The 27,892-nt window shown below is 41.0% G+C and overlaps 1 protein-coding gene across 2 annotated transcripts in view; it reads left to right on the top strand.

Moving 5' to 3' along the window:
• The window catches only part of UNC5C (unc-5 netrin receptor C), a gene marked incomplete at both ends in the record, with an annotated part of 246,123 nt that overhangs the window by 144,516 nt on the left and 73,715 nt on the right, over window positions 1-27,892 (top strand). For both annotated transcript variants that reach the window (XM_084263693.1, XM_084263692.1), the window contains one exon: window positions 13,546-13,767. In XM_084263693.1, the coding sequence (XP_084119819.1) occupies window positions 13,546-13,767 (222 nt within the window). The remainder of the gene's footprint in view (window positions 1-13,545; window positions 13,768-27,892) is intronic.

Genomic DNA, 27,892 nt, shown 5'->3' with positions numbered 1-27,892 from the left:
GAAGAAGGTCAGAGAAGAGAAAAGAGAAAGGCGGGGGTTGAAATACACGTGTTTTATGCTCAAATCAGTCAGATAGCTTAGGTCTGTGTTTCTCTAGTGATGGTGTTTATGATCAGGACTCAAGAGATTCATCTGGGACTGGATATCAGTTTCCTCAGAAAGGCTGGGGATGATGGGGAAGGAGATTACAGCACTGATTCATTGCTCCTCAGCTTGGATCCGACCTGCTGAGGAGTGCTGAATAAATAGATGCAATACAGCAGCAAAAACTTACCCAGCAGAGCCTGCAAATGAATTGCATTTCCATTATTCCTCTGCAGAGCTTCTTTTTCTTTATGTTTTGGATTAATTCATTAACATTGCTGTGCTGTCCTTTTGAGCACATGTCCTTTTTAAAAATATCAAAACTGAAGGAATCCATTTGCTTCTGGAAAGGGCCAAGGCTCTGGCACAGACAGCAGAGGTTCTCATGCGGGGAGCTGAGACTTCAAAGATCTGCAGTTTCAGACTAACTAGATACATGCAAATGTAATTTCGCGGAATAATCTGGGCTGTTACTGAACAATACTGCTTTCTTTAGACCCCAGGGAGTTGATGGCAGGTATAAATGACCATGTGTCCCAGTACTGGCAATGCACGTTTAAAAGTGGGTTTAGTGCTGGCCAAACAGTGTTGTCCTGAGTGCTGTGCAGTGGATTGGCACCTGTGGCATCTTCAGGACAGGCGGAGGTGTCACCCAGCAACCGTTTATTATCCTGCTGCTAGAGGTGGCGAAGGTAGAAGCACTTCAAGCCGGTGGAAACACTTCAAGGCACCTTTTCACTCTGCTTCTTCATGTGTGCTTTTAGCTGCAGAAACTCAGTAGTGTTGTCATCTGACCTGAGTTTCAGTATGTTAGTCCAAACCAATTCACAGCACTGAGGAGAAACAGGTGTAACTTGGCAGTGAGTCTTTTGGTTTTTAGGATCTGAAGCCCCTTTTCCAGTGGCGTTTTCTGTTGGCATATTAAGAGATATCAGTCCCTGTAGGAACCTTACATTAAAAATGGATGTGGCAGACAATGATTTACAGATAAGTTAGAGAAGCAAGTCAGTGTGTGATAGATCCAGAAGTTAAACTTCAGCTGCCAGTCTCTGAACATCAGCACTGTCTGTTTTTCCACAAAGCATCTGTGCTGGATCTGTTGTCAGCACTTGCTGGGGATTTCCCTACTTTTACCAGTCAAAACTGTGATTACTGAGTATTCAGGTTTCCTTTTGTTTTTTCTTCCCTTGTTTTTTCTTCCTGTTAGTGTCCACAGAGTGAACTTGAAAAGATCTGGAGGCAAAGGATAGTGTGGGAGGGAGGGGTGACTGTGGTCTTTGCTAGTACTGGAGTTTTACACGCTGTGATCTGGAAGAAATCTGACAGCATGTGTCAGAGCTTCCCATAGGCACTGCACATTTACTATCTGGTCTCAACAATTTCTGTTTGAACTATCTTGGTGCTCCTGATGGTGGAAAGGTTGACAATCCACCAGCACTTGGGCCAAAGGTTGACAAGAAGTTTGAGAGGTAAAGCAAAGGCAGGAGGCTGCTGTCTCAGAGTGCTCTTTCAATTTTAAGATTTATTTTTTTAATTGCTAGAGAGTTTGAAAATAAGAAATCAGCAAGACTTAGGAAATAAGTGTGAATGAAATTAGTCTCTGCAGGGGGAAATATCCAATCTGTAACTGAATATTTCAGACCTTTCATGGTCTCCAGAAATAGCTGTGTGGATGCAGACTGTTTCTGTAATTATATGAGAGGGCCTGGACTGCAGTTTCCCTCTGCGGGCTCTGGGATCCATCCACCGTGGTTTCCAGCTTTAGAAAACAATTGGATGGGTGTTAATGTCAATGAACTAGCTGTGTTTTCCTTCCGTCGTCCTTCATTTGCTGAATCTATGGATGCTGGGGGTAGAGTGGCAAGAGAGATTGTGCAACCTCTGTAAATAAATGTGTGCTCCAAGAGGTACGTTGTCCATGCATTTCCTGAAATAAGCAGGCCCTGCGTGGAGGGTGATAGCTGATTTAATCATCCTCTACGTTTCCAAAGTAAACACCTTTCTTGCTTTCATTTTCCCTCAGAAATCTTTGTATTAAGATTTGATTGAACACCTTACCATTAGCTTTATTAGTATATAGAGTATGCACAATCTGTTGTTATTTGCTGCATGCAACCAAGATATTCAAGCGGATGGGTGCTTTTCATCTGCTTACAAAGTGTATTTACAAACCCGATTCTTAGTCTAAATAAATAAATAAATGCATGAGTCATATTTCTTTCTGATCCTAGGCAATAATCTGTGTTCTTCCATCTGGCTTCCTAAATACCTGGGTTCTTAATTTAAGAAGATGATATTTATATTTTCTTTCCTTTTTCTATTTCTTGAAAGGATTTTTTTATTCCCCTTTTCCACATCTGGTGCTCAGATTCCCAAGTTCCTCCCCCCTTCTCCTCTCCAGAAGCTCCTGCTTAGAATTTAGCTAATGGATTTCTAATTCAATTTGGACTTCTGCTGGGATAAATCAGCCCCATACAAAATAATTTATGGTTCTTGAAAAATTGGCCATGGATGAAATTAGGTAACTAGCACCAGGCGAATAATAATCTCATTAAGATCCATGTAAGAAACTAGTAGGTAGATATCATGAGGACTGATGTTAATCTCAGGACACGTCTCATCAAGATATCAAGATGCCCCTAGCCCTTCAGAGCACCCAAGCAAAAGATCCTGCTCCCAATCCTGCTCTTCAATCTCTACATTGATACAGAGGGAGACCAGTGATAAACTTGCATCAGCTCCAAAATAGCCAAATTTTGTGCCCTCGTTGTTTCATAAACATAGATTTGTTTGTGGTCCTTTGTGTAACTGTTGTTGGCTGTTCAGTAAATGATGCTGAAAGATATTTTGGAGAAATTTTGCAGGATGACTCTGAGTACTGAGCTGTTTACTCAGTTTGAAGGTAGTGAATTAGAGTGCTACCTATTAGGCAGATCCATCCATTTTGCAGATGGGACATTGACACTTGTCAGAGTAGATTTCCCCAAGGCTACACAAGAATATCTGTCCCCTGGGTCTCAGCTCAATGCCTTAACCAGGTGGCCATACAGCAGCTGCGACTTTAGGTATAGGCAAGTGTCCCATGTTTCTCTGGGATGGAGAGGTCCCACTAACTAGATTAACTGTACACATCAGATAGCTCATGAAGTCAGGATCCATGACATCCCTCTAGATCTCAGTTTTATTAATCATGAGATGTTGGGTCATCACTCTTTGCTCAGAAAAATGCTTGCATTGAAACCGTTAGAAATCTAGGAGCAGAGATCTGCAGCAGTTTTAATCATGGGAAAAGTAAGGATATCAATAGCCATTCTTGCTAGAACCAAAGGATCGATGTTTTAACCCTAACATACTGATGCCAGAAGCAAGCTTAATTATAAATATGAAACAACAATAAAGATAGGGAAGCATTTGAAAAATACCACATCCAGTTATAGATGGTCTTTCAGTTGTGCAGGATGGGACACCTTTCATTGTGCTCAGGCCATTAACAATATGTTGCACATAAATTTATCTATATTAAACCAACTTTTGCTGTGTGATAATATTTACTACTAGCCCACAAATCCATCTGCCTATGGCTGATGATTCTTGAGCCTGAGCTCTGTCATTGTTTCTAGTACACAATAGTCTTAAGAAATCCTCGTATGAGAGAAGGTAGGATCAATTCTTCATTTGTTCATTGTATTCACACCACCACATTCAGACTGTTGAAACAGCAGTCATGATGAAAAACCCATGTGTGAACTTCCCATTCTAAAAATACATGCAGAGTTAATTATCAGTGGATTTTTCCTGAATTGTATACTTTGGACTATACCCAGGAAACTTGTTTCCAGTATGTGTTGAGAATATACTTTATGTGCTATGAAATGCATCCTACCATCTAACCACAAAGGTTAAGTTGGGTCTTGTAATAAGAGTTTTTTCATGTTATTGTAACAGACACCTACTTTCATGTTCATGTAAATATGGCAGGCTCTGTCCTGCGTATCAAGGAGTGCCTGAAGGGGACTCGAGAATGAATAGGTTTAACAGAAAGTATTTTAGCCTAAGCCTTGTCCATCTTTAATTAGTTATCAGGGTTAAAGGAGGGGTCAAGAGCCTGGAGCTGCTTCAGGACTAATGTGTCAAAGAAACGTGAAGCCTAACACTGAAGAGGAAATGATGCTCCTCAGAGGTTTAATAATTTTTTGACCCTGTGTCACCCGTTATGACTAATAATGGCAGCTGGGGCAGAAAATGTTTCAAATTAGACTTTGCTTTGCAGGTGGCTAGAAGGGGGTCCCATACCCTTCACAAGCTAGAATTCAGAAGGAAAAAAATGCATTTCGGTTTTGCAGGCAGGACCAAAAATTCTCATGGTCTGCCCCTGAAGTTCTGACCCTGAAGTTTCTTGGTCATTCATATGTTGCCTTATTAGAGAAAACAGAGGTAGCAATAATATGCAGCCAAATTGCATGAACACCACCAGCACAACCATGGCTAACAGGAATCATGTTAATTTTCTAATTAGAATTGGATTAAATGCCCGGAGCTCACACTTACAGAGTACAGTGTGTGTTTGACAAAGTAACACTTAAATGACAGAGAAAGGAAGATAAAGTTTCAGAGACAGTCTTTTTTTTTTTTAGCATGAATATTTTATTAGTCTTAAAGAAATGGAAAGAGAAAGCAACAGGACCAAGGAAAGTAACCTTCCACAGGATAATAATTACCAAGAAATGTCCCCATTGTCATCTGCTCTTTGGACAATGATACAGGGTTTTTTTCAGGTGCTCTACTTCCGATAGCCTTAGCACAGTGACTGAGCCAACCTTATCCAGTAGCTCTGCAGAAGCACTACAAGAAAGTTTCCACCAGAATTAATGGAAGCGTTGCAAAGAGGGATGTGCCTGATGGTGTACAGGACAGGTCAGCAGAGAGACTAGACTTTTCCCTCTTCATTCAACACTTCACACTGTTCTTGCTCACCCCCTGATGCTTTGCCTCCTTCCTGTTTTATCAATTTATATAGTTAGGCAGCCTCATAATAAATAGAATTTGAAGATTACTGAGTTAAATTTCTTATACTGGCAGTAGTTATAAACCTTGTTGCCCAAAAATGAGATTGGTGCTTTTCATATGGAACGGAAAGTATTTTCATTGCCTTATGTGAAATCATACCATGTTCTGGCGTTTTCCGACACCAAGTTCAAGACTAACAAATACCTGCACCATCTCTTGCACATTTAGGCAGCAGCGGGTAGCGTGACGGACTTTGTCTCAGGGTGATGGTAAAGTTCTGCATGCAGAACCTTAAATGTCATGCCTGTGTGTATATCTGTAATCTTTGTCTTGGATTCACAATGGGATGTGAAAAGAAACACGTGTCTCAGAGCTACGAGAATCATTTTGAAGGCAAGTGTTTTGTCTTTGGTTTGCCTCTGATCTGACTGATGATAAAATTGCCATTAGACTCGAGAAGCAGAAATTTTAATTATAATTATGAATTAAATGAACTGGTGGAAGATGCCTTTTCCCCAGACAGTAATGTATATAGCTTGCAAGCCACTTCATAAAGCTTGCACAGTCAGTATTTTCCTCACCTAGACCTGATTCTCCTTTTCCTTACTCTGGTGCAAATCATATCTGTCTCCACTAAAACTGTTAATCATGAGCAGTGTGGTTTACCAGTGTAAGCCAGGCAAAATATATTCCTACCATTGAAAAAAGATCGTGCTATCAAAGCAGGGAAGATGGAGCACAAGCTGGTTGCTGTAGGTAGCATGGCTGTACAGTGTCCTCATTGGCCATGGCCAACTGAGCACTGTTTGCCCTTTCGTCTTCCTCTGCCGTTGGTTTTACATCTCACCATGCAGCATTCACATTAAGTGAGAACACAGCAAGAAGTGCACAGTGGGTACTGCCAGCTGAGTGGGGAGCACCAGTGGCTGCTTGTTTAATTGTCTAATTCTGGGCCATGCACTGCTGTCTCCTTCCTGAGAAAAGCTACTCAAGGTAGATGGGCACAGCAAACACAATTACTGTATTAGGCCATTGGTAGCTTATTTGGGATGTCTAATGTAGTAGGCCTGTCCTTGTATAACAGAAACATCCTTCCTGAGCTCTTCACTTGAACCAAAAATCCTGTATTTTGAGATGTCATAGGTGCCCATCGTCAGGGCTTTAGGAAGGACTCCAGGTTGGCGCCTGTGTCAGAGAGCAGATCACATATTGCTTCCAATGCCTTCGTGGAAGTTGCTTCTTTGGTAGGGGCACTGCAGAACAGCAAAGGATGTGTTTGGGTTTTATTTGATGTGTGTGTCTTTGCTGGGGGAGACCTTTGCCCAGCAGGTAGCCACTCAGTGGATATGTTACTAGTTCTCTAAGTGCATGCAGAGCTTGTGTTTAATCTCCTGGGGATGTGTTGTAAAGCTGAGATTTGCTACGAGAGTCTTTGCTGAGCTGTTGCAGGTGCAGGGGAAGTTCATTCCTCTTTACAGTCTTTATTTATTCTGTTTCTGGACTGAAGTCACCCAAAAAGGATGAATATTGCATGCCCTATCGATTTCTCTATCGCTTCTCCCAGGCCATGCCTGCACTCTGCTTTCCATGCTGAAAGGAACATTTCATTTTGTGGGTGCTTGGTAAATTTGCACCTGAAATTCTCTTGACCTTGCTCCCCTAAGAGTTCAGCAAGGTTCAGCATGCATCTGTTTTGTGGGCTGCCGCAAAGCCAAGCCTCATCTTTAGGCACATAAAGGCCTGAAGTTAATTCAGCTACGAGCAAGTGGATACTAGCCTCCCAAGCTGGACAAATATTAGGCTGTTATAAAATTGCAATCTTCCTGGGCTATTTGGTGAAATCTTCCACTCTTGAGAGGTGCTGAAGAATAACATGAGATTGCCTTACTGCATGCTCACCTTGCAGTCGTCCAGAGGTAGAGCTGAGAATGCACTCTGATGTTACGGGTCTCTGAGGTGGAGGCAAGCTCTTTGGCATACAGGATTTTTCTGCTTCCACACTTCCCATTTGGTGGCACCCTATGACTAAAGGACTTCTAGCTGAGCTATTTCCCATCCTGAAAATGTGTGCGCTGTAAACCAAACCCTTGCCTCCATCCTGATAAACTGCCGCACCGAGCTAGCACCTGCTGTTAATTTCACAGTAAACAGTACTTGTTGCTCTAGAAAGCTTTTTAATCATAACATTAAAAAAAACTGAACAGAAATCCCATCCATACAGTTAACTCCAGATGCCTTTCTTGCAACGCGTGGGGAATGATCTTGCCGAGTGATGGGCATCCAAATGCAAATGGAATTAGCTTTGCAGCCATTCATTTTAAATTGCTCTTGAATCATTCTGAAGTAAATTCCATTTGTGGAGAATTTGCTTCAGGTCTTGCACAAAGAGATAATGGTCCAATATATTATGATCTAAGCAATAATAGTTTAAGTCTCGCAGTTCAGAAATATAGTGAGTTATATGCTGGGTTGATGAGAATTAAAGCTTGATATATAGCAATAAAACTAGTCATCTAGAGATGAATAGATTGGTGTACGGAGCACAATATTTTCCTGCCACAGATTAGAGCTGGGATACTAGTCCATAAAAAGGGAAGTATACTATAAAATCTCCTTTTCACTTTTTATGCATGAAGAGCTATAATACGTACAGTTTTACAAACAAATACATGAAAAGAATCGACCTTTCCTAACATCAAAAGGTTCCTGGCTTAGGCAAAGCTTTGTTTTACCTTTAAGGAAAATTAAAATTCCTATGTGTGACAGTCCATGACAGTTTCTCTCAATGCTGATTTCAGTGATACTTCACTGGTTTCTATAGATTTTGCATTTGACTTGATTTAAAAAAATACCAAAAACTTGTCAGCTACTAGATAAGGCAAATAGAAGAATGTATCTGTATTCGGGTCAGCAACTAAAATAAAAATTCCAAATTAAATTTATGGATTAAAATGGCTTTTTAAAATTTATTTTCTTAATATGAATGAATTGCATGAGCGAAACCAGTTTAGCAGTACCATTAATCAGGTCTTTTGTCTTGCTAATATAAATCAGTCAATAACAACAGATGGGCTGTATACTTTATTATGTGAAAATAAAGATGAATGTGACATCCTGCAGAAGTAAACTTGCAGCTCAAAGTTACTGAGCACAGAAGGGGATTTGTTACAACAGGGGAGAATGATGCATGTCTCGTTATTTGCGTTTGATCAAGGTTGTAAGAGGAACTTGCTACACATGACATTGACATAATGATTGGAAATCAAGTACATGAATTTTTAGTATGTGTTTGTATCTGTGCTCCCAGATCACTCCCAAATGGTTTAATTATCTTTTTTTCCTCCAGACAAGAGGAAAAAAAATGTGTAGTTCTTACAAGAGTTAAATAAGAGATAGATAAAGTTTGCTGCTTTGTTGTGCTGTCGGGAGATGAACATTTTAAATAATCAGCGATAACCATCAGGAAGATTCAGAACAAAGTCTCAGGCAAGATTTATCCCCTCATACAGCGATGGAGCACACAATGGGAAACAGCTGCTGTACAAACTATAGAAACCAGCCCAGCAGGCCACACTGTTATCATAGTCATTCCTGAAAAACCCAAGTCACAGAGTTTGGTCTTTGTGTGGACAGAGGAGTGACCTGTGCTTAACTAGAGCTGGTCACGAGAAACTTTTGTGGAAGCGCTTTTTAGGTGGTTAGAAACTGTGGCTTTGCAAAAACAGAGATTTATGTGATCACTTCAGTTTTACCAAAAGCTCATTTTGTAGAGAGTAGTACAAAACCTGAACACCGGGAAATTTCCTATATTGATGTTTTCAGAGGTAAATATCAGTGTTCTAAGAATATTCTAAGAATATTTTGTTATATAATTACACTGCCATTATAATTATTCTCTCATGTTGCTGAAAGCATTACAATGAAAGCTTATCAGCATAATTGAAAAAAATGAAATGCAAGCCCTGGACCCAAAATGTGTGTTAAGGTTGATGGTTCAAAACCTGTCTAACATCCAGCAGCCACGTCATCTGACTGACCTAAGCTGTGCCACCACTGTACCTGTTGTAATTGGTAAGCCATCATGAGGGGATTTAAGGTTCTTCTTCCCCAACCCATCCTCATCCCAAGAGGCAAGTACCACAGCCTGGTAGAGGGGAACCGCGGCTGCACACCTTGTCTACCTGTAAATGATCATCCTGTGAGTTCAGCCAGTTGCAGTGGCTGGGGTGCCTGGGGTTGGGGAGAGTGTTTTGATTCCCCAGCTAATCCCACATCTTTGGGGAATGCAGGGGACACCAAGTGACTTCCTGCTGCAATTCACACAAGCTGATAAAAACACATGTTATCTTTCAGCAGTGAATAGCAGGAGCAAGGGGCCCTAAATGCTAAGGGAGGAAGGGGTAGCTTTGTGGTCTGCCTGGGGCTTTTTCTGCCAAATGCAGAAAAACCTAGTTATGGTCATTTTCTGGATGCTCCTCTTAAGAATCTGCTCTATAAAAAAACGCAACCCCAATGTTGCTACTAATGGCAACAGTGCAAGGGCAGGGATTGAATGAACATACTCCCATTTAAAAAGCAAAAAAAAAAATCTGTTTTAGCTACTATCTGAAATTTATTCTAAAAGAGCAGAATTTAGATGCCAGTTTCTAGTGACAAGGTAGCTTTTGTGCACTCTGTCACTGTGAACAGTTTGTGAATGGCTTCCACCAGTATCTGTGCAGGGTTGATCCTGGCTGGACACCAGGAGCCCACCAAAGTCACTCTCTCACTCCCCTCCTCAGCTGGATAGGGGAGAGAACGTATAACAGAAGGCTTCTGTGTCAAGATAAGGACAGGGAGATCACTCAGCAATTACTGTTACAGGCAAAATGGACTCAACTTGGAGAAAATTAATTTAATTTATTATCAATGAAATCAAGAGCTGAGTAATGAGAAATAAAACCAAATCTTAAAACCCTTCTTACTCTTCTTTGCTGATGTTTTCACAGCAGTTTTTTTTCCTTGTTATTTTATCCCAGAGGTGCTATGAACATGGCTGATGGGCTTGGCCTTTGGCCAGTGAGGGGTCAGTTCTGGAGCCAGCTGGTATTGATTGTACCAGACATGGGAGAAGTTTCTAGCATCTTCTCACAGAAGCCACCCCTGTAGTCCTCCTGCTACATGCAGTCGCAAATAGAAACATGCCATGCAAACCCAATGCAATATCCATAATGTTTGAGAGCAGTTCAAATGCCTCTTGACAGCAGTGAGAAAGAATGTGGAAAAATAAAGCTGGACTTCGTTACGGCTTAATAAGAGTAAGGTGGAATTGTAGCAAGAAGCCAGTAAGAAAACTGGCTTGTACCTTACTGTGGGATGCCAGGCTGGTGAGAGAAACAGCTACTGTCACAATCTAAGCATGAGACTAGCTTATCATATGCCGGGCAATACTGTGAATCCATTTTAACATAAACAAAATATTTAAACTTTAGAAGCACTTACCTTCAGGAGGGAAAGCAATAGCCCACACACATTCTCCAGGCTGATTACAGAAATCATTTTAAACCCTCCTTTTTTTTTTCTCTTTTCTGCAGCATACTGATGCCTTTTTTTAGAGTTTCTAGTTACATCTTTGATAAGATGCAGTTAATTGGTCAGGCAGCACAAGTATTGTCTTTGATAATGTGCAGAAATCTAGTGGTGAAAATAAATACATTTGTTCTTCCAGTCACCAGAAATTAGTGAAGCAATACTTGTTTAATTATAAAACATATGTGTGCTTTGTTAGTTTCCATCTGTCTGCTCGCTGATTTGCAATTAAATGACCAGAAGAAAAAGATACGTCCTGTGGCAATTCAGGGGAAATGATTCATCTCTAATGTTTCTGTGTTGTGGATGTGTACAGAGCAGTGTGAGGCAGGGAGTGGGAAAGAGGGGGGGAGCGTGTTGGTTTCAGCCAGGATAGAGTTCATTTCATTCTAGTAGCTGGTATATGCTGTGGTTTGGATTTGGTACAAGGATAATGTTGGTAGCACACTGATGGGTTTAGCTGTTATTGGGTAGTTGTAGCATCTACACTAAGACAAGGACTTTTCAGCTTTCCACACCCTGCCAGGTGCACAAGGAGCTGGAAGAGCAGGACAGCTGACCCAACCTGGCCAAAGGGATATTCCCTACTATAGGATGTTATGCTTCGTGTGTAACTGGGGAGCCTAGCCAGGAGGCAGATTTGCTGCTCAGAAACAGACTGGGCATTGGGGTATTTTTTCACCATGTGGTGAGCAATTGCATTTGTACATCACTAGTTTTATATACTAGTATTAGTATTGGTATTAGTATTGTCTTCTTTTGCTATTCTGCCTTTATCTCAGCCCATGATGTTTTTTTTTCACTCTCCTCCTCATCTCTTTGGACAGCAAGTGATGAGCAAGCAGCTGTGTGGAGAGTAGGGGATGAGGAATGCTGAAGAGCTTCTTGCTTTGGTTCAAATATGTTTTGCTATCATGAAACCAAATGGAGACTCCCATTAATTATCTTTCTCCTATTAACTCCCATTAACTTGTCTTTCTGTTTGGAAAAAAAAATGGGGGAAAAATGGACCAAGGGAAAAAAAACCAAAAAAAAATCTAATGAGGAGAAGACATGGGATTGCAGGAAAAGGAGGCTGGTGTGGCCAGAGTAAGGAGACTACAAAAAAACCAACAACAAAAAAGAAGGATGATAAAGTAATAAAAAATAAATATAGGCATTTGAACATGATTAGCTGGAGATCAAAATGGAATTGTTATAGTATGTCACAGATTTTCCCTTCACTAGAAAAATGTCAGGCCTTATTTAGTGACCCTTGCTTCTATCATTGAACCAGTTTGCTTCTATTAACTCTCAGGGAGTGATGCAGTAGTGAGTCAGGCCTGCTACTCTTTGTAAAATGAGACACCCAAAAGGGCAGGAGTATTTTTAAATTAATGTGAAGGAGGGGGAAAAAACATTGGTGAACATATGTTCTCTTCATAAATAGTTCAAGAGGTTCGCAAAATCTTTTGCTGTGTGAAGTATTCCCATCACTGTTAAAGAAGTACAGTCTACCTGTGTAGACTGGTACCTGTGAGGAGAGGTACCATACAACCTTCTCCCTGTATTGTTCCTCTGTTCCTTTGCTTTCCTGGGTTTCTGCAAAAGCAGTAGCTGAAAAGAGAGTCTTTCATGCCCCTTGTAATTCTGGACACAGCCTGCACAGGCATGTCTCAGGTACAAGATGGTAGCCGTCTGACATTTCATCTTCATGAAGACTGGCAGGGAGAAGATAGCCAGCCTTCCACAGTACTTTTAGTTTGATGTTCTGTGTTGTTTTATTGATCAGCAGCAGCATCTGTCACTGTGTGTAATGATAACTGCTTCAGAGGCAGAAGGGGGGAGATTGAATAAGGCCTTCAGGACTGTCAGCTTGCTGCTGGTGGATCTGTCAGTAGTTGGTGTCCGCCACCCCCTTGCTGCTGGGAGCCTCTGGAATGTTCTTGTGCACTGACAGTAGGTGGGGAGGTGGATGGGAAGAGGGTTATTCTCTGCTGAATTGTTGCTTTCTGATGTAGAAGACTTCCTCTGCAGAAAGGGGTGGTGGGGTTGTAGAGCGGGATTTGTGAAGAGGGAGGGCGAAAGGAAAGTAGGTGTTTTCAGTGTTGCCTCCTGGGCATTGGATTCTTTTCCTCCTCTAGGACTTCTTACATCGACTGTATTCATCGCCAGCAGCATCAGAGAGGTGGAGAGGTTCCTTACATCAATAGTATGCATCCTTGTTGGCCCAAACCATCATCTCACAGTTGCTCTGCCCCATGTCCCAGATCCCGATTCTTCTCTGTAATGAGGACAGCACAGACCAGTGTAATACAAACGAAGTAAACAAAGTGTAGCTTGGCACCTTCATTAGCAGGCTTGCCAAGAGAGTCGGGGTATGAACAAGCAGGGTCAGACTGGGCTTGTGTTTAGTCTTTTGCCCTTAGAGCAGATTTCAAATTGCTCATATGAAACAAAAGGTGCTATTTTCTATTTGTACCAGCCTCAGCCAGTACTAGCTATGTGCATACACTTGATTAAACAGTGCGATGAGGCACTATTGAAAAGTATGACCTTGAAGCCTCCAAAAGTTTCTATTATTTCTTTTTACGGCTTTGCAGGCAACTCTCCCAAGCGCTAACATAATGCTTTATTGCTAGTATTGCTGGTGATGATAACAAAGGACCATTCCTAGGCATGTGAATGTGCACGTCCCTGTCATATCGCATAGAGGAAAGAGAGCTCAGGATGTAAAGAACAATTTCTTCTAGTCAGAAAACAGCAGTGCCTATAAGCCTCAGTCCAGGGACGCTCCTAAGATAACATATTCTAAAAGTATGCTCCTTTTGAAATTTTCAGAAAGTGTTTGTGTTTTCCAGCTGAGTCTTGGTTGTTTCATTTGTCCTTTCTGTTTCTTCTCTACAGATGATGATTTTTTTCATGAACTTCCAGAAACCTTTCCATCTGATCCTCCAGAGCCATTGCCCCACTTCCTCATTGAACCCGAAGAGGCTTACATTGTGAAGAACAAGCCTGTGAATCTGTACTGCAAAGCGAGCCCAGCCACGCAGATTTATTTTAAGTGCAACAGTGAATGGGTTCATCAGAAGGACCATGTGGTGGATGAGAGAGTAGATGAAACCTCTGGTAAGTTTGTGTTATGTCATAGAGGAATGGGCATTAAAAAGCATTCATATGGAGCCCACCACTGTAATCTAGCAGCTCTTTCATCTGGCAACTACTTTTCTTTACTCTTGATATAGCTGTGAATTCTGTATCTGGCATTACTGAACTTTAGCTGACATAGCACAGGACTGTCAGCATCCAGGTCAGTTGGTAAAACGTGACTGTAGAGCGCCCCGCCCAAGTCTGAAATGAAAAAACCAAACAGGAGACCCGTGCTCAAACAAAATGTAATAATCTCTTTCTCAGCCAGGTCTACTCCCTGTTCATCTCCCCAGTGTGACAGGCTCACAGTGGTTGCACTGCAGATTGTATGATAGTTGCAGACCAAGAATCACATCTTCCCTGAAGTTTCAAAGAGCAATTGGGTTGTTTCTTCTTGGGGAGACTCAAGGAAAAAAGGAGAAATTTAATAAGATTCCAGCAAGAAAGGAGAAAGCACACTTGGGTACATTTAGAGCAGTGTATTGATCTGGAGCAAACACCTGGCTGTTATTCCATTACACTTCTCTGCCTGCTCCATAGAGCCTGAATGAAGGAGAACTACAGTAGGTTAGTGAGGAAAAAGAAATAAAATATATTAAAAAAAAAAAGAAAAAACAAGAGCTTCATTCTTCCTGGTCAATATGAGAAATCCCAGTGGCAATCATAGAGAAAAAATAGGACCCTTATAGTACCAAAAAAAAAAAAAAAAGGTTTAAAAACTTGAGTAATAAACCAGTGTAAATCAAAGGTATGATTATTCCCTCTTTGGGAAGACTGGTAATCAATAGAGTTTGAAGAGAGAAGTGGGACTTACTGCTGTTTTGATGACTCTGAGAAATAACTGGATACCAAGCAGGAAGGTACCTTTCATTTGGGAATTACACCATCACTTGGTCTAATTGCTTAGAAAAATAACTCCACCAGATGTCTTGGGGTCTCTTATGAACTGGGTTTTATTTGTTTCAGCTCATTTATTTGCACTGAGATCAAAAGCATAAGCTTGTAACGGTACTGTGGTGCTCTTGGCTTGAAAAAGAGAAGGTGTGTGTAGGAGGAAAGGCTGTAGAAATATCTGTGTTAAACTTTGGGCCTGTTTGTTTGTAAGAATTGTCTTTTCCAACAAGTTGATTGCAGCAGAAAAACTAAGAGAATAAATTCATGTTACTTAGTACATCTTGAATTTTATTCATTCCTGGGAGTCCACTGGGACAAATAAGGACAAGTAGGAGGGCAACTTATCACTGTGTGCATTTTTTAGGCTTTTATTAACATCAGCCTTCAGAAACAGGAAAATGTTTTGCTACAGGTGAAATCTTTCACTACAGATGAAAAAATAACTCTTTTATTCTCAAAAATCTCATTGAAGAAAAGCTACGTGATGCCATAAAACAAATACAGAAGGCCAGTCTTGAAAAGAGATGCATCTGAATATATTAGAGGACAAATGTTTTGCATAGCAAACAGCAGCAATTACATGCAAACAAATCCCGTATCCAATTAGAAATTAACATAATCTACTGGAGTTTGGGGGGAGGAGGGTGTCAAAAGCTGTGCACATCAGATTATTAGCACAAGAGCCACAAGCTCAGTCACACTAATAGCTTGTCAAAGCAAAAATGTCATTGGAACTTGGTGGTTGCCAAAAGGTGGTTACCGCGTGTTGCGGTTGCAGGGCTTGTGCGCCTTTTGGTATGTAGACCAAGAATCTAGGGTTCGTAGCACATAGTTACTGTAGAAATAGGTAAACAATGTATTTTATGTGGTAAAATAGTATCTTCTTCAGAGCAATGGAAGCTCAGGAAAATACATCTGCTGGAGAAAAAACTGCAGGACCGTGAGGGTTCAGTCTGGTGCCCAAAGGAGTTATGAGATCATCAGCTTGACCAGCTTGCACCAGTCAGGCTGGTGAAGACCTTTGATGCTACCACTTTTGAGGCTATTTTGGTTTCTTTTGCTGTTTTTGGCCAGCTCATGCAGTAGTTGTAACCTAGGGCACAGCTGCAGTGACTGAGCTGCTGAGAGGCTGGTGTGAGGCTGGCAGCCCGAGCCTGTGCTGCTGCGGCTTCAGACTTGTGGCTAGAGAGGCTGCAGAAGTTGTCCATAAATCAGGTTAGGTCTGGCCTTTACATGGGTAACCTGGGGCTCAAAAGCATTGCAGTTATGCAGTGTTTCTGTGGGGTCGGTCGTGTAATCCAAGCAACTGGAAATGGGTTGCATTCTTCTTTCTTGATACTTTCCTGTATGTAAGATCCCTTCTGCCTAAATACAAAGAAGAGCATCGTGCTGAGGCAGTGTTCTGCCACCATTTTTGAACCAGGCTCTTTCTTGTTTCTTTAGGTAGAAAAGCAGAGCAAAGGAAAAAAAAGAGGAACAGACAGTAAAATATATGAGAGGAAACTGGTAGAGGTCACCTATGCTTTCTTTTCTAAAAGATGAGTAATTGGGGAAAAAAGAGGACGAAAGTATAGGTGTGATGCTAGTGGTACATCATCTTGGGATTGTAAATGATGCATGAAAGAGAGAAATAGGGTTTGATTTGCAAAAGATTATCTGTTCATGGACTTTGAACCTCTGCCCAGGAATGAAATCTATGTAGAGATGATTAACTCTTAAGGCAAATTTGTTTCTGTCATTGATAAAACCAGAGACAACAGCACAGCAATAGTAACAGCATAAGAGACAGAATGCAAGTGCGGCCGAGTTCTCATTGAAGAGAGACACTAAATAGAAATGCTGAAAATATTAACCAGGTTGATTTTTAAGAGAGGAAAATAAATATTTATATCTTTTGTCTATATATTTTTTCTTTACAGCAGAGAGAAGGTATAAAATAAGAGTTATAGTTATATGCACTTTGCACTGTGGGATATTTTTAAACAGTAGGTAAAGTGTTGCTGTGAAGAACATGCACAGGGACTCTGTGGGAGTTGCTGCCTTCTGGTTGGAGATGAGGAGAACAGTAACAGTGACAGGGTGTTCTAGTACCACTTTATTTAATTAAATTAGCCTGAAGAGAGAGAGACTTGTAAAAAAAGATTCCAATGATGGAGTCTCAGAATCCAGAAGCTTTACATAGATGATCATTACATTGCCAGACTCAGGGGAATTTTTCTTCTTTATGGAAAAAAGCTAAGCATTTTCATAAAGAAGTCAAATGGGTGCTTTGAAAATCTTTAGTGCACATCTTTGACTCTTTCATTTCCTATGTACATGAAATACAAGGCAAGGCATGTTTTTGCTGGAATATTTTCCCATTAATGTGGAAAAATACATGTAAAGAATAAGAACACTGGTTTAAAAAAAAAAAAAGATGAAAGTTGTTTTGAGGGAGCACATTTGATTTTATGGCTCACTGTTGTAAAAGATAACAGCAACGAAAGTAGAGGGAACCCTGCGGAACTGAGGCTTTTGTGGGCAAAAAAGTTCCATTGTCATGGGGCAGGAAGCTGAATAGCATCAATAATTGTTAGAGCAATTTTTGCACATTTTCCAAATCACTGTACCTCTGAAAACTACTCTGGCAAAAGATTTTATTCTACATGTACGCTTTTTTTATAGAGAAATACTTTTCTGGCACACACACCAATTCCGCAGTGTTGGGAGAGTTGGGGATGTATGGAAAATCCCCTTTCATTTGTCCAAAGGAATTAAATGGTGCTAAATCAAGCCCCCCCATCCCAGTGATGTGCAACAGAGAAAAATCAGTACTACAGGGACCTTGTTTTTGTCTTTTTCAATTTGGGTATACATTGTAATAGTTTGTCCATGACTATTAAGGTGAAATGATCTATAAAACCCTTCTTGCCCTCTCCAGTGCCAGTGACATGTTGTTCTTCTCTCTCCTTCAAGCAAGGAGAAAACAACATTTGGAACTCTTCTAAGTGCTAATTAAATAGACGTATTGGGCAATTCAGCCGGCATTATTGTTTGCCTACACTTTCTGTCTTCTTTTGCTGGGATGCATGGGGAGAGGAGGGCTCAGGGAGATTGCTGATGACCTCCTCTGTGTTGCCCAAATTGCAGCAAGACAGAATAAGGAGACTTGAGCCTGGCCTGAGGGCCCAGCTAATGCAAAATGAACAGGCTCATCTGTGCAATCTCAGAAGAAAGGCACCTGAGGGAGACTCTGTTAAGGAGCAGCTGAAGTCACTAATCCTTTTCCCATTTCGTGTTTTTGGAAGCAGGCTCTCACAGGACCTAACATCTCCCAAGAGCAATCTATGGTGCCACCCATCCTTCAGCAAGGAGGATAGGTGGTGCTGAGGACTTTCTCTTGAGCTGCCCCTTCAACTCTCTGCCTCCCCACAAATTAAAAAAGGTATAGTTAGAATCTGGCTCAAAGTAAGATTTTTGTCTGATTAAGAGGTTTTATTCAATTGTGCTGAGGTGAATGAATATGCTCTTCTTTTCAGACAGAAATCTCAGACTTTGTTTTTTTCAGTTTCTTTACATAGCCACCACTGTGACTCCCATGCCTACCTCCTACCATTACCTTTCCCCACTAATAACATTTTTGGATGACTTGCAGATTTAATGAAAGGAGACTGAGCTTTTGATGTAGAGTCAGAATTTATCTGGCAAATAAGGAGGCTGTTACCTTAAGCAATGGGTTTGGCAGCCTGTCGAAGGACAGGCTAGATAAGTCTTTAATAGATCAACCTCTCGACAGAAAGATCAAAGATTGACATCTGCCCATTTGCCTTGCTTTAAAACAGTTCTTGCAAGATGCTACAGCCAAGGCAGCAGTGGGGAAATCTCCACATTGACTGTCTCTGCTCTTCTGGCTCCATGGATAGAGATAGTAAAGTCACTTCCAGCCTACAGTGCTCTATCGCTGTATCTCCCTCTCTGTGTGTACATCTCAAGAAGGAAATTTGTTTTGGTGGGGCTTTGCCACCACATTTTGCAAGGCTGCATTGTCCTGATGAAAGAAGCCCCATAAACTGGTCCAGGTGTGGTTTAAGGTTTTGACTATACTGCAAAGATCATCATGTAGCCTCTCATTTTGAGCAGTTGTGCTCATTTGTCTTAGTGGTATTTATAAACAAGAAAAACTATCGTTAGGTTTTTAATACACCACATCTTTCAATACTAGTGCTGAAGAACTTAAGTTTGGGTACCCAAATATGAAATTCTGCGTCCCCTGCCCCCATGTAAGTACAGCTGTGGGAGAGGGGTGCAGAGAGGTTCCATTTTGCTCGGTTTTTTTAACCTGCGGATCTTCCTTTTCTTAATGCTCTTTTCCCTCTCTGCACACATTCCTTCCTTAATCTCTTGTTGCTGTTTCTTGGCCTGCTGTAGCATTCCAATTCTCTGTATTGTTTTTCAAGAGTGCAACAGATAAGAAAAAACCCTATCTTTCTGAATTTTTCTTTGGCCAGTTTCCCTATTAACTTCACTAGGGAGATGACAAGTGATGCTAAATGCTGCAGTTATACTTAGCCTGCAATATTTTGAACTCTCTGGGGTAGAATACCTTGGGGTTATGTTAGCAAGGGCAGCCACATATCATAAATAAGGATTGTTTTCATTCCACTATTGTCACAAGTCATTTTATTTTCTGTTTATCATTGCATCAAATCCATTACAAACATCAAGCGCCTCGATTCAAAATAATTATTTCTCAGCAACATATTGCCAATTTTTAGCTCTGCTCCTTCAATGCTCTGCCCTAATCCAACTCATTTCAAGGAAATTTAAAAATGTGTCTGTGTATCCCTTCCCAAATGCTTCTATTAATAGTTTTTTGATGTGGATTAGAATTGATACTACAGTCCATTTTCTTTACTAATTCAAAGTCTGACCCCTCTTTGGGTGAATTCTGTGACTGAGACACGTTTATATGTATAGTCTGAAAGCCTGCAGCTGGTGCAGAGAGGAGCGGACAACTCTATTTCTCCAAAGAACTGGAATTCTCTAGGGAAATACAGGCTGTTTACTTTCAAAACAGTATATGAACAAACCCACATTTTTTTCCTATTGATATTTAGGTTGCAGCCATTTTAGATATCACTCAGGTCATCGTCTCTCTGTCTGTCACTCCCCGGGGCCTGGTGGGCATCTCTCTTGTGAAAGAGGAGCCCCACGTCCACCACGACTGCAAGAGAAATTCTCTCTTCTTGCAGTTTGCATCTTCAAAAGCAGCTGGTGAGAACATGATCCCTAGCACACCCAGATCAAGGGAATACCCAACTGCAAAGCTGCTGCAGGCGGGTTTTTCCAGGCAGGCAAAGTTTCCACTTATATCTTGAGTAATTAGTATACTTTGATAAAAAAAGAGACTGTTTGGAAACTTCAGAAACAACACCCATGCAGAGGCAGAAACACTCTATTTTCTAGGAGAAAAATTCAAAATGGTGTTTGTTTTTGTTGAAGTGAGTGGAGAAATCATTGTGGCCAGTCATGACCTAAAGAAGGGAAATAATCTTTTTGTAAACAGAATAAGAACATTGGGCCAGATACTTGTTTCTGGAGGAAAATCTGATCATAGGCAATACAAAACCACTCTCCAAACCCAGGAAGATTATCTTTCCATATAGAAGCCTGCGAGACTATGGAGTTTTTGAGTTTACTCCACTGAGAATAGTATTCACGATGTAGAACACACTTATAAAATGTATTGACATACCGTTAACTACATCTTTAATCAAAGTGCTCCATGTGGGGGTTTTGTCTCTGTAAGTCTTTGTGGAAGGCTGCTTCTAGCTCTTACGTGTAGGCACCTTCTTTATATGTTCGCAGCTATTGACACCTGCCCGTTCTGCTAATGCTGTCCTTTCCAGCAGCTCTTTGCCCTGTGGGAATGTGTGCCCCCCCGCCCTCCCGCCTTTACAGACAGCAGCCATGGACCCCGTGAACCCTCTGCCCTCATGGCTAAGCTGACTGAGCTGGGATCTTCCAGCCTATGTATTCGCTCTATCCTTCAGGGTGTTCAGACATGCTAACAAGACTGCCCAGAGGGGGCTACTCTCCTGCAAGTTAATCCTGCTCATGCTCTTCCTGTGAGTAGTGATGGATCCATGGGAATGGTCATTTGTCTGCTCCAAATTTTCTGTGGATTCACCATGTGTCTTTCTGCAAATGACTCATGGTCTCCGTTATTTACCTCTTCAAAGTGCTCTGGGACCAAAAGATAAAAGCTTTAGGATATTTATTCTTTTCTTATTGCAGAATTAACTTCCTATCTGCAGCTGTTTGCCTAATTGTCCTCAAGGTTTCCTGTGAGCTTCTAGAAAAACAAATTTGAGACAGGAAATAAAGTTATTTAAAATAATAAGAGGAGGAATATGGAATGCTTGGTGCATTCATCTGAAGCGTTTGAGGATACCCTTCTGAATATTTCCAGCCTACACCTTATCTCCCTCCAAGTTTTTCCTTCATTAAACCCTTTGTTACACACTTGTAATCCCATTTATTCCCCAAAAGACATCTTCAGACATCAGTCCACCCACCACAGCTTCAGACTAACCCCAGCTTTGCACAGCAATGTTTCCTTTTTCCATCCGTGTCCTCGTGCTCCTTTGGAGCCAAACGCCCTTTCCGTGGGATCCAGAGCACCCACGATGTGGGCGGTCTGGTGCCTGAAAGGCCAATAAATGTCAGCTTGGTTTGGAAGCAAGTTCCAAAGGTTAGTCTTCATCCTGCATCTGCTGGCCTAAATGGAAAGCAACTGTTTTCTAGATACAAGAATGGAGGAAAAGAACAGCATAGTCAAGCAAAACCTCTACAGTCAATAGCAGCCCCGCTGTGCAAAGGCAGGAACACTTGCATCCTATAAATGTAGGGGGTTCAGTTAATTAAATACGAGCATGAGTAGGACTGATAGGTTTGTAGTTTCTTTGAAGAAATCCCTGAAACTGTGCAGGGAGATATTTACTTTTTCTTTGTTGAGAACAAGTTATTGTCTGATGAGGCAACTGGAAATGTAGTTTAACCTAGTTAAGAGACATTAGGGTCTTGATGAGTGTGCAAGACATTAAAGTGTTGATGTCTTGAGTCTCTGGAAGTCTATCTAAGCACGTATCTCAGTAACCTGAGGAGTATATTCTACTTTTTTCTCTATTAGCTCATTACACAGGTATCATTCTCTGAAGAAAAGTAGAAGAATTCCGGTTGCTTGAAACTAGACTGGCAAAATCCTTCCTTTTTCTTTTTTTTTTTCCTTTTTTTTTAAACTGTTGCTCGTAGATCAGATTTAGTGAGGCTTTTTCCACCATGCAGGTAGGGTACCAAACCATTGCTAACATGTAAAGGGAAAGAGAGGTGGCTGTCACATGCAGCTTTGACCCATACAGGATCTAATTTTGTGCTGCCTTTGTGGGTTCACCACCTGTATTCATTTTGTCATTCCCATGCACTCCTCATCTGTACATAAATGAGCAGTGTGATGTGGTAGGTGCCAGCAGGACTGCCATTCACCAGCGAGGTTATGTACAGCTCTTTCTCATCAGGTTTTGATGGGATGCCTTTCACAATTCCTCATAACTTCTCATCTCTGTTCGTATTTTGATTGTGAGAGGAGAAAGGGAGTCTTTTGTCAGACTGTTCTGTCTCTCTTCTTCCCCCTGAATGCTGATCTTTAGGCCTTCACAGCCTCTTCTATTATTTGCTCCCAGGTTTTGATTTTAGACAGAATCTCAGTTGGTTGATTGCTACTTTCGGCTTCCCAGTGACTTGTACAATGATGTTTCTGTAATGAGTGCTGACACTGCACCCAGGTCGGTTGCTGTGCCTTCCTCTGAACAGGAGTGAGAATTGCTCGGCCTGAAGAATAACGATGCCTAGAAGTAGATCAGGCTGGCTTTGGGGTTTAGTTTTAATCTTTTTGTTCTTCAACTAAGGTAGAAGCCAGTATTGGAATTCAGACAGAGTGGGTTCCCAGGAAACAAATAAAAAAAAAGAAAAACGAGGCAGGCAGAATTACAAGGGTAGTATTGACAGTATTTACTTACATAATGAAAAAGGTCTTTTTTCATGTCAAAGCCGCATGGATCTGCAGAGCAACTTGCTCGCATCCCTGGTGCCTTGCTGTAGCTGGCAGGGATCATGAGCTGTGCTGTATCCAGAAACGTGTACACACCAAATGACTTCTGTTATCACCTTTTCACATGCCTACCTGCGATGATTCTTTTATTCACTACAAACCAAGGAAAATCTCCTGGTGTTCAGGACCCAGTGTTTTGACTGCTGCCCTCACTCAGCCCTGAAAACACGCTGCATGGGGGAGCAGACAGTAAATTCCCAGAGCTTCATGGCTGTCTGATGAAAGTTCCTTCGCTTTACAGTGCACTGGACAAAGCTGCTTTGAAAGCAGCTGCTTGCCTTTTTCCTTTTTTCTATTTTTTTTTCTTCAAAATACCTAAGTCAGTTGTGAGATGGCATCCCTAGCACGCAGAACAACAACCGCAAAAAACGATGAGGTTTTTGCACTTCTCTCCCAACCTGCTGTTCCTACATACCACGGACTAGAAAATAGGAAAACAGCTGCTGAGGAAGGCTCCCGAGTGACCCCTTGTGTCACGTCGCGACTGTCCTTGTTCCCACAATAGCTGCACCAGCCACTGAAGTGTGTCATTACATCAAGTTCACAGAAATAAGGCGTTTTCACGTTGTCTCCGCTTCTCAAAACCACGCAGAGTGGGTGCGGTATGTAAATACATATACAGATACACATGGTGTATATATATACACACACGTGTATGTCAGTAAGTCACATAACATAAGCAACTTGGTGCATATTTTTATAAAAAAAATTACACCCAAGCCCATTTACTGTTGATTTCCCTGCCCCCCTTCCGCTATGCAAAGGGAATGTAAACACGCTGTTCAAAATTCAGATGCTTTTGGTTGGCTTCCCAGATGTTTGAAGTTCAATAGATTCTTCTTTTTTTTTTTTCCATAATTTCCTTGGCTTCTTCTAGTGAAGTGCTAAACAACCATAATTCCTTTTTGCCTGCGCATTGAGATTCATCTCTAGTCTCTAAACTGCCTCAAAAGTGCTTCAATTTTGTATGAGCGCTAAGCTGGGGACTAGGAAGCATTACCCGCTGCTGAAGGCCCAGATCATTAGAAAGAGCATGTAAATCCTCTGAACCAGAAATAAAAAGTGCACAGATTTTCTTTGTGAGGACTCAACTGCAGCTTTAAGTAAAACATGAACCTTTGGCATGTTTTTTTTCCTGGCCCTTGAAAAAAAAAAGCAAGAAAACACAACAATATCTTTTCTCAGCTGCACGTGCCTCAAACAAAAGAAGGGAAGATTGGGCTTTCACCCAAAAGCTGGAGCTGCTAAGAGTTCGCAGGTTCTCAGATTCATATTCACACTTTGCTATGTAGATAACTTCTCTTTTCCTGCTGCCTGTAAGTAGCACCAGCCGGGCAGTGAATTGCTTGGGTACCTTCACTTGGGGTTGCTTAGGGTCAGGATGAGCCGAGTCACATTTGTTTCTACTCCTGGACCTCATCCTGTGTGAGTTCAGAAATGATGATGCCCATGTTTGAACGTAAATATATGCTTGTAGTGAGGTTTTCTTCGGAGTTCCGACTATACCGGCGCGTGATTATGGCTTTTGTACCAGGAAAAAAGAAAGTGGCAACAATAGGCACGCATTGTTACATGTGGAAGAGAACAATGCATTTTGGGGCAATTTGTGCATATTAACAAAAAAAATACCATCAACCAGAAAATAACGTCCCTTAAAAAAAGGGGGGGAGGTGTTTCTCTTTGTCTCTGAACAGTTTGTAGGCTGAGAACAAGCAATCCAATGCTGTTCTAAGGTATTAAATGCTGGTAGTTCAAGGCTGATGTAAAGCAATCAGCCGTTGAGGTTGGCAGGGGAAGGATGTAGCAGAGGCACTTTTTTACCTTCTCCAAGGGACAAGCCCACAGATCTGTACTGCCCACCTCCACCACGCTGTCATGGCACGCGGTTTGTTTTCCACCAGCATTCAACAACTCAGTTTTGAAATATTCCCCGCATTTCACAGGACGTGGTCCTTCAGGTCTTAATGGGAAAAGAATTAATAGGCCTTGTTTTCACTAGAAGAAAATAACCCCCAAACAGAACTCCTGTTCTTTAATTCCAGTTCAAGGCAAAATCCTCTGAAGACAGTCCTTTGTCATTTTTGTGTAAGGCAGTTAAAAAATGGAGGGGGAGCTGGGTTTTTAGCTTAACTCACTGCCATTAGCTGATAGGTAGGTACCATAGCTAACTGATGCATACCAGTCCAAACTCCACACTGGTTTTGTGACAAACTTGCCTTAATTAAGCTGTTGCTGTCATTTCTATTGTTTTGAGTTAAGAATGCATCTGTTTCCTAAAGAGAAGGTTATTGAGAGAGCAAAAAATAGCTGGAAGCCTTTAATTTAAATATTTAAGCTAATATTTGTGAAAAAATTGTTTGTGATCTTCTTGCAATCATTTCATATCACCAGCCAGGCACAATTTATGGAAAAGCAATATTGAGGCAAAGCCAGCTGCATTCAATAACTGTGTAAAGGATTACTGGGTGTTAAAGCTGTTTGCTCTTTTAAACTATCTCTAGATATCTATCTGTCTATCTATCTTTTGTTAAGGTTACAGATACTCTTTACAGAAAACAAGCTATAGGCAAAGTGTGCTGTTATGCAATCATCTCTGTCCCATTAGGATGCAAAGAATCCATTTTTCTCAGCAAGAACTTTCATATTTGAAGCCGTTCTTCTTGTACATAGCTTATTTATTCATTTTTTAAACAAAAATTCCATAGCTTAAGTGCTCTGATATATTTGAGTGGAATAACTCTCTGACTGTGAGGGATCCATCTCTGCAGGAAGGTAAATAAATTTCAATTCTGACATAGCACCAATTTTATCTTTACCTTTGTAAAAAGGTTATTTCAGCAAGTAAAGTGATCAGCCTTCTGCTGAGGAGACAGGTTGTTTATAGGGCCTCTGATGAGCTGTTAAAAATATTGGCCAGGTCATTTTTGTCTATCAGTAAGTAAAAAGGCCATCATTCTTGGCTTTGTTCGTTAAACTTTTGCCATCAGAGAACAACCTAATGGCAAAGGACTGCATAATAAAAAAAGGAATCTGTTTACCTTTTATTAAGTCTGTTTACAGTCAAACCACTTTGGTGTATGGTCTTGGCCACTTTCATGAAGCAAAAAATAGGAAGCTCTTTTAAGGATTTTTAGATGAAGCTTTATATGAAATTTAAGACAGATGGGGACTATGAGAACTGAAAATGCCTTTTTCCTTTTTGGCAAATACTGTGGACACAATCCAGCCCCTCTTGAAATTATTGCAACACTCTGTTTTTTGGTATCAGGATTTTCTTTGCACCCTCATTTTGCATTAAAAAATATGTGTGCTTCTGTCATTCAAATCTGTCCTGACTGAACAACATTCATAAAATATTCCTTCATGTCCCTCTCCTACTCCTGTTGGCTAGAGAAAGGAGCCATGAGTCAGAAAACATGGACTGTTTCAGACTGGCACTGAATTATTTTAAGACTGAGCAAGCCACTGCATTTTTCTCTACATCTAGGTTGAGGATCCAAATGGGAATGCACCATGGTTTTCTAAGTTGCGTGCCATATAATTTCATTCTGTAGCAGCATGTGTTGCATGGATGTGTGGAGAAATCTCCCTACCCCAAAGCTTTATTTTTCTGCTAACTCCCCAAAGCCTCTTCTGTGTCATCAAGATACACCTTCTCTGCCTTCTGTGTCCCTGCTGATTTGGTGTGCAGCATCTGGGGGCGGAGTTGTCTGTGCCAGTCAAAGTGGGAAGGGAGCCAACAGCACTGAATATCAGATTTGGGAGAGTGCCCCGAGTACCAGCTTCAAGAAATTGAACTTGTAAAGGGTTGCATCTTACCTGCATGAAAATAGGCCATATTTCCATTCTTATTTACAGTGGCTGCGATACACCTGCAATCTATATGCATGTATTACAGTGATGTCTTTTTCCAGACCAGTAGGTCATGAAGTTCCGTCTCCTTGAGAAATGTGTTCTACGGCGTATGTGATTACTAATTAATGAAATACCTTCGGGCAAATGAAAGCACAAAAGCACAAAAATTGTTTGAACTTCCATTTACAGAGAAAATAAACAAATTGTCCATGCAGTTTTCTAGAGTTTGTAAGCTTGGTTTAGTCTTGCAACTAAATAGTTCCTGTTTAGTGTTGTGCAAGAGGGTCAAACACATGCCAATGTAATACTTGCTCAAAATTGCTCTATCAGAGTCCTGAGGAATAGTTTCACAGGTGCCGAGTATTAATATCAAATGCCGAACATTTTTGGCAGCCAAAATACATCAAAATAATTTCTTGGCAGAACAATACCCACTGAGGTGTAGATATTAGCTCTGTGACCTAGATTGACTCTAGGCTGGATAATTACATTTGATTAATTGATAATAATCTGTTTTCACATGTTTACAGTGATCGTTTATTGTGTTGTGCGGTCATATATTGTTACAGACCCTTATAAGATGGTTTTGCTTCCTTCTAGTAAGACGTAAGTCTGACTGGCAAATCTGCTCCGATTAAAACAGTTGGGAAATTTGCCAGTTACTTCATCATGTGCAATATGGAACCCATGAGTTATTATTGCAGTTACTAATAATCTACCATAATATCATACAATTACATTGCATTTGCATACATTACAAAAGATAACATTTCTGCCTCTGAAGACCAGATAATCTACCTCACAGTTTGTATAGCCAGCTAACTTACGCACTCGGGGACTGTGTGAATGAAGTCTTTGCTTGAATGTGTTTCTAAGATACAGTTTATAATAAAAGGCCATGTATATAAGGAACAATTCCCTCTTCGCAGTTTCTTTTCCTCCAGGAGGGGTAGTAATTCTATTTTGATATATGCCATCAGCCAGTGCATGTCCCCATGCTCGTTGTGCTGTGCACATTAGCAGTAGGCAGACTGAGCAAGGCTCCCTCTGCTTCTCTCTGCCCATTAATCCCTCATTAACGTGCAAATACAGAAATAAGTTCTGCTTCCTTCCTAGTCCTTTTCAGAGCTCAAGTTGTAGTAGTCCCAGAGATAGATTTATTTAGTTGAAATTAATAGTTGTATATGCCATGCTACTAAATATGCA

Source organism: Gallinula chloropus, assembly GCF_964237585.1.
Source record: "Gallinula chloropus genome assembly, chromosome: 4".
Lineage (NCBI taxonomy): Eukaryota > Metazoa > Chordata > Aves > Gruiformes > Rallidae > Gallinula > Gallinula chloropus.
The sequence above is the reverse complement of the archived record's forward strand: the minus strand, read 5'-3'. Positions and strand labels throughout refer to the sequence as shown.